This window comes from Pundamilia nyererei, unplaced genomic scaffold (assembly GCF_000239375.1).
Source record: "Pundamilia nyererei isolate P.nyererei 1_Seehausen unplaced genomic scaffold, PunNye1.0 scaffold00251, whole genome shotgun sequence".
Classification (NCBI taxonomy): Eukaryota; Metazoa; Chordata; class Actinopteri; order Cichliformes; family Cichlidae; genus Pundamilia; species Pundamilia nyererei.
Genome location: NW_005187652.1, coordinates 445,222 through 452,802, shown reverse-complemented (window position 1 = coordinate 452,802; position 7,581 = coordinate 445,222). Strand labels below are relative to the sequence as shown.

Genomic DNA, 7,581 nt, shown 5'->3' with positions numbered 1-7,581 from the left:
GAAGCCTGAGGAGGCACTTCTGTTTTGGCTTTACAGAAAATGGAGCCCATGCTCATTTTTAATATGCAACCTGTACTTGAGTTAGTTGTATTGCATTAGTTGTATTTTGGTGAGAAATCTTCACAAATACACTTCAAGTGGACCAGTAAGAGAGGACCACACATGTAATTTCCTGTTCACTCAGGAACTCTGCAAGAGAAACTGTGGGTAATGGACCTTGCACTGCAAGATCAGAATAGTAATGATAAAGAAGGAACGATTCGCACTCCTCATATGACTTTTCCCGATCAGTCTGGTGACCTTTGAGCCCCTCTTCTCTAAACTTGAGTCTGCCACTGACCGGTAGGCATTTTGAGTTACACCTCTGATAAACTGAAGCAAGTGAGCACAATACAGAGCACCAAAATGAAGGAAATACACTGAACCTTCGTGTCCATTCGTTTTATATACAACACACACCATTCACTGACCATGTCAAACATGTGGAAAGTTTCCATATGGAAATGTTAAGCCTATAATTCTTAAGCTGTCCAAGAACATTGCCCTGCAGTGTAGAGAAACTAGACATAAGGCTGTTCCATTTTGCAAGTAAAGGCGTGGTCCAGATGAGGGTGATGTGCAACGGCTGACCAACATGCAAAGTGATGGTGCACGCCAGTGTCTGGGATTGGCTGGAGGGAGGGCCCCACCTTTGCGCTACTTCCTAATAGCCCAGGAGGTTCACCTGAGGCTTGTGGAAGGACACCCGCTGAGCTCTCACAGGTGTGGTTCTGCAGGGGAACAAGAGGGGAACATCTATTTCAGCCATGCAGGAGGGACAAGACACACCTCTGGTGAGTATCTAAATTGCAGCTCATTTCTTTTCTCTTCTTCTTCCTTTTGTTGTCTTTTTTTGTCTGAAAAGCATCATCTCACACACGTTAAGACATGTAATGATGACCACTGGATCACCATTGTGTGTCTGTGTGTGTGTCTCAAGCTACATTAAGATACACTAGTTAATAATAAAGTAGATAATTAAGGTTTTAAAGTCAAACAACAGATCAGAGAACAAAAAGTTAAAATAGCTCAAATTTGAATCTTCAGATTTTACATTTTAGGTTTTTTTTAAAAACAGAATATATTTATTAGCCATTCACCAAATCACTAAACTTGGTGAAATGGCAAAGTGTGAGGAAAAAAGGTGCTAAAAATATTGCTTATGGAACATTATTGTTAGTTTAAATGACAACAAATGCATAAGCATTTAAAAGAGGCCCCACATATGAGCCCTAACAAAGTTCATTTAAATACTAGACTTCAAGCTAGAAGTGCGTGTGTGTGTGTGTGTGTGTGTGTGTGTGTGTGTGTGTGCATGGAAGAGTGTGTGTGTCCTTGAGATACCCACTCCAGCACACATACACACAGCTGCTTGTCCTTTCCTCTACCTTTGCATGTAAATCGTCCTGTTTGCATGCCCAGTAGTCTTCTCCCTCCCAGACCCAGACCTGTAGTCAAATAAAAGCCTCCACAACAAGCTGCTCTCTCCCATTAAAACAGATGGCTGAACACAAATTGACTCGCCGCCTGTATATTAACCATTGAACCACAGTTGCTTTAAAACGCATGTTCTTTACTCAAAGTAAATGGGGAGGCTACTGCTGTCGGTCACAGGAATTTGCACTACTATTATTTTTTTTGTTTGTTTTAATCGTCTTTCACAAAGCTGCTCAAGCGCCCATGCAAATAAGGCTGGCTGATAAAAGTGTCTGTTTACTGAGGCAAATGGGTAATCTTATCAATATTAAATGAGCCTTCTTTCTGAGCTCAGTGTATTTTGGTTCCCATGAAAAGACTCATCCCGAGATAAACTGAACTGTAAAACAATAGCTCCGTATAAAGAAGGTCACGATGTCAAAAGCAGATCCCCTCCCCATTTTTCTCAAGGTTCTTTCCAGGTTAGGTTGTTCCAGGTGCCTTAAAGAATTTGCCAAATTTTTTTCTGCTGATTTATGCTGTCTTAGTTGCATATTCCTCTTCATATAATCCCAGACTGACTCCACGATGCTAAGATCAGGGCTCTGTGTCTACCATGCCATCTGTTGCAAGACTCCTTGTTCTTCTAGCTCAAAACAGTCTGTTATGAGGCTTTAAGTATGTTTGGTGCTGTTGTAATGCTGCACAATAAATGCTGGTCTGATCTGATGCATTGACTGATGTACACAGTCCTAAATATCTAAAGCACCTAAAATTTTGCACAGGGCTAGCAAATGTCCTCATTTCACAACTTATAAGGGGGCTTACATTTAGAGGTTCAGATGCATGTCTGTTTCCCTGCTTCGTGCATACCAGCAAAAAAGAGGGTTTTGTGCATTTGTAGTTCAAACATGGGGCACGAAGCACTTTGCATATGAAGCGAGAATGAAAATTCTGCCAGCTTTGCATTGACCACATGTACTTCTAAGAAGCTTTCCGTCTGTAGAGCCAGCGGTGAGTGAGTCATAATGGATTTATCGTTAAAGCGACCTAATATCTGGGTATTCATTTGTTTACAGGGGACGCTGCAACCACAGACGCGATGCCTGCAATGTGGGGACACGCTGGAGTGGTCAGAGGAACATGGGTGTGTGTGTTTGTGTGTGCAGCACTCTGAAACAAGAGAAACTTTTTTTTTTCTACAGTAGAATTATTGGCTCTGACAGAAGCTTTTTTCTCAAACGAGTGTTCAGAAGCATTCGTGATGAGGACGTCATCATCAGAGCAGCTGAAAAGGCCAACGCTTAGGAGGCCTCACGGGCAAGAGTGCCACAGGATGAAACCATTTGCACTGGACTAACAAACATTAACTAAATCCAAGTACAGTTTTCTATTTAAATTATTCATGAGAGCCGGTCCATTCCTGGCTGTGGAAAAATGAATGCTTTCTCCGTTATTAAATAAGAAGAAAAGCACAGAGCTACATTTTTCATTTAGCTAATACTGGACGAAGCAGATAAACCATAAAGCATTTAAATCATCTAAATGAGTTCATTTAATGAAATAACCTCCCAATTTTTTATTCCATCTATGCATCTTGATCAAATTAAAAAAAAATGGTACTGCAGGAAGCTTCAACCCTGTCTGGAAATATTAGGCTTTTACTCAAGTGAAAATTAAAGTGAGAGTTAATGGAATAGCATTAATTACTGATTTCAGTCCACTTATGTTAAAAAAAAAAAAAAAAGGAAAAATGCTATGGGGTGGCTGTAGCTCAGGTGGTAGAGCAGGTCACCTCGGAAGGTTGGTGGTTCGATTCCTGGCTTCCCCTAGTCTGCATGCCAAATATCCTTGGGCAAGATACTAACCCCAAATTGCTCTCCGATGCATCCATCGGAGTATGAATGTGTGTGAATGTTAGCTAAAGAAAAAAAAAAGCACTTAGACAAATGTGCTTGTGTGAATGGGTGAATGCACAAGTTGTATAAAGCGCTTTGAGTGCTCAGAAGAGTAGAAAAGCACTATATAAGAACCAGTCCATTTACCATATGGGAAAGAAAACAAAAAGAGTGTATGTTAGGGATATTTAAAATATCGTTAATAATCAATTCAATGTACAAAAAAATAGAAATGAGTGTGGTACATATGGAGAATTTCCATAATATAATATTATGTCTGATCAGAATAGGAATCATCGTTATTTGGCAAAGTTTGTGCATACAAACATGGAATGCATACAAAAAGAAAGAAAGAAATAGGCAATATATATAAATATGCAAATATACACAAGAAAAACACAAGTTGCAGAAAGCCTTTAGAAACTATACAAAATGCAGCAAACTACAAATGGGCAGCAATGATAAATATAAATAGGCTGAACACAGTGCAACCTGGATGAATCTTAGATATGAATTTTAATAGTGCTTTAATGTCAACATTAAGGTGTTTTTGTTGAACTTTGACAAGCTTTTTTTTATATTAAAAAAATACATAAACACACGGTAATAAGAAGCAAACCAAATCAGCGAAGAGAACAGTGTAACAGCCTTGGCAGGTGAAATTAACTGTCCTTTTGTAATTGCAACAGCACAGAAAAGTGTTGCTGCATGTTTATGAGGAGCTTTGTGGGCAGGATAGTCTAGATAAAAATTGAATCTGATTCTTTTTCATACCTTTTCTGTGCTGCAGAAGACTGATGCATATAACAATTTCACACTTTTTTGCTGTCAGTGTCCTGCTGGGCTGTTCCTGCTGCTCTACAGTAGATGAGACTCTAGAGAATGTAGCCAGAAGACTCGGCAGCAGAATGAAGAAAGAGAAGAGCCACTGGGCAGCTGGCAGAGTTGGTGACATTGACTTTCTCGGTCCGACTAAAACGAGAGGAAAGGTGAGACTGGATGTCATAACGAGTAAGGAGAGTGTGCAGTTCAACCGGTATACTGACGCATCACTTTCCCCCTTGCCTTCAATCAGTTTGTGAGGGTGCGCAGCAACACAGACCCAGTGCTGATCTACCAGATGCTGACAGAAGAGTGGGGTCTTGCTCCTCCACACCTGGTGGTTGCAGTAGTGGGAGGCGATGAGGTGGCTCAGATGAGGCCCTGGCTTAGGGACACACTGAGAAAGGGACTTGTGAAGGCTGCACAAAGCACAGGTTATAATCAAGGGTACAAACTGGCCCTGGCTTTTGAAATCAAAGAAATGGAATCTTTTTAGGCTGCTATACTGGCAAGAGAGTGCCTTTTATTTGATATATAAAGTGTTGTTTTTTTCTGTGATATTATGTGGTTTTCATTAATAATGATATGATTAATTTCAGAATAACTAGCTTTATGATTATATTGGCAGCTACAATAGTTTAATATGCAATCTTGGATCCAACTTTCCAGTTTGATACTCATCAGAATTACAACTTTGCAGAGAGATCATGTAAAATTAGACATCAAACGTTCAAAACCTCATATGTACATATACAACTGCATTGCTGTTCTCTAGGGGCATGGATTTTGACTAATGGCCTTCGCTTTGGCATCACCAAGCACTTAGGCCAGGCGGTACGAGATCACTCCTTGGCCAGCACCTCTTCTAAAGTTCGTGTTGTGGCCATTGGCATTGCTCCCTGGAACATGATCCACAACCGAGAGGCACTACTCACAGCCAAGGTTCCTGTTCACACAAAGGGAGCACAAGGCCAATATTAGTATCCTCCGTGAACTAATATTTACATCTCTCGTGTTAATGTGTTGTCGCTGTCCTCTTTCCTGCTGAGTATCCTTTCATATTTTCTTAAGGTTGATGAACCCGCAGCATACAAGCCTCAAGACCTGCCCCATGGATCAGTGTATTCCCTGGACAGTCACCACTCTCACTTTGTTCTGGTTGAGGAAGATCCCAACAGACCTGGAGCCACCAGTGAAATGAGGGTGAAGCTGCTCAAGCATATCTCTCTTCAGCGCACAGGTTACGGAGGTAAAAATCTTTTAGGTCATTGCTGGGAACCAATCTTTGACTTAAGCAGTATGCCGTATGTTAACGTTGCTTCATTAAAAGTTTATATCATTCCTTTACATGCACCTGTGTAAAAATGAGTAAAAATGACACTGGAATGTACTTACGAGAATTCATTGTGACAAATGGTAGCTTTTATGGATTTCAATTATGGATGCATTTTGGCATTGTTTCATTGTGGTGTTGCACATAGTACATGTGGCTGCTTCATATATAAATAGCTTCTTTTTTTTTAAAACAAAAAAGGGAAAAAAAAGCATATTCATATTTTATGATGTTTATGAATTCTTGAATTACTTCACAAGCACAATAGCAGTGAATCTAATGGAGTCTATTTTTACCATTTTAATTGTAAATTAAAATTTTCATTGTAATTGTAAATTGTAAAGCATTTTGTGACTTTTGTTCTTGAAAAGAACGATATAAATAAGCCTTACTTAATTGCTTACTTACTACTTTTACTGCATATTCAAAAGTAGCCTGTTTCCATAAATAGTGTTTCAGTCATTTTCCTTTTCGGGTTTCCAAAGCTGTTCACATTTAATATCAGAGCAAAAATAAAAACAACATTTGGTTCAACTCTCCACAACTTAGAGACAAAGGGAACACATCACACAGATATTTTTACATATAGAGCATGCACAACCAATGTAGGTAACACTTCCTGTTAGTGAACCTCTTATATTTAACTTGCTTTAGCCTGCCCAGAGCTACTAATGCTACCCCTGTAAGCTTCTTTGCAACCCACCATCACCCCAGCTTCTCCTTTTTCTGCATTTCATTCTGTGAATATTCTTCTAGGTGCAGGAAGTTTTGAGATCCCTGTTCTGTGTCTCTTGGTCCACGGAGAACCCAGGATCCTAAAAGTAAGCTTCTTTTTTTTTCATTGTGCTACATTAGCTTCTCAAGAACTTTAAAGGCGAAACCACGAAGAGACCCTCTGAAAGGCAGATTTGTTTTGTCATTCAAATGTGCACATTCTCAGTTTGAACGCTGGCTAAGGCTTGAAAATTAGGCTCTGAGTCAAATTTTGGTGGTGCCATCTCCTGAGGCAGCAGGCCAAAGCCAGACTGAGAAACAAATTCTTTCTGTTTTCACAAAACTAATCTCTTCAACCAAAAAGCCCATCAAAGTCACCAATGCATTTGCATAAATAGAGCCATTACTGAGGAGATTATAGACTACAGCTTACACTGAGAAATATAATTCTTGTTGATGTTTAGTTGGGAAGTTATCATCTTTAAAAAAAAATCATATCAACTGAAAATTCATCAGAACACTGTGTCCCTTCTTGCAGAGAATGTATAAAGGCATTGGCAATTCGACACCATGGCTGATCCTGGCAGGCTCTGGAGGTGTGGCTGACATCCTTGTCACACTGATGAATAGGGGCTGCTGGGATACGGACAGTGTTCATGAGCTGCTGCTGGACACCTTTCCAAATGCCCACCACAGCACAGACATCAGTAACTGGGTCAAGCTGGTAAGAGCGATGTGCACAGCGTGGAGCAGGCACATATACAGATATGCACATCACAAGACTTGAACATTGGCAGAAAAATAGGGCACACTGGGGAAGATTGTGAAGGAAGCTAATGTAGGATTTTCATCATTATCGTCAACATTTGTATGTGATGACCTAATTAAGAACACAAGGAGGGAAGGCAAGACAACAATTTCGTAACATATTTTTTTCCGAGCTGATACACATAATAAAGGTACTTTGTATACAACACATTAAATTCTCTTTAATAAATTGCGTCACTCAAATGATATTTCCATAATTACTGACTGTCGCCCTGACAATCAGATTCAGAAGATACTTGATCACGAGCATCTCCTCACTGTCCATGACCCGGAACAAGAAAGCTCTGAGCTGGATACAGTCATTCTCAAAGCTCTAGTCAAAGGTAAAATATTTTTCTTGTGAGAGATATGTTTAAGAAACTTGCAATTTCCTAAGGCTGCACAATTACAGGTTTCCTGACATGACAGTTGCAATAAGAAAGAGCTTTGACATTTTGAGCGCTTGATAGATTGTAAATCTGTTGACATATTGTGTGTGTGTGTGTGTGTGTGTGTGTGTGTGTGTGTGTGTGTGTGTGTGTGTGTGTGTGT

General features: G+C 39.9%; 1 protein-coding gene across 1 annotated transcript in view; it reads left to right on the top strand.

The window, feature by feature from the left end:
* The first annotated feature begins 751 nt into the window (after positions 1-751).
* Positions 752-7,581, top strand: part of trpm5 (transient receptor potential cation channel, subfamily M, member 5) — a 17,927-nt gene continuing 11,097 nt past the window's right edge. Inside the window, exons 1-9 of the mRNA XM_005749622.2 lie at positions 752-833; positions 2,535-2,602; positions 4,186-4,342; positions 4,429-4,609; positions 4,951-5,117; positions 5,247-5,424; positions 6,265-6,329; positions 6,761-6,946; positions 7,274-7,373. Coding sequence (XP_005749679.1) covers positions 807-833; positions 2,535-2,602; positions 4,186-4,342; positions 4,429-4,609; positions 4,951-5,117; positions 5,247-5,424; positions 6,265-6,329; positions 6,761-6,946; positions 7,274-7,373 — 1,129 coding nt within the window. The 5' untranslated portion in view covers positions 752-806. The remainder of the gene's footprint in view (positions 834-2,534; positions 2,603-4,185; positions 4,343-4,428; positions 4,610-4,950; positions 5,118-5,246; positions 5,425-6,264; positions 6,330-6,760; positions 6,947-7,273; positions 7,374-7,581) is intronic.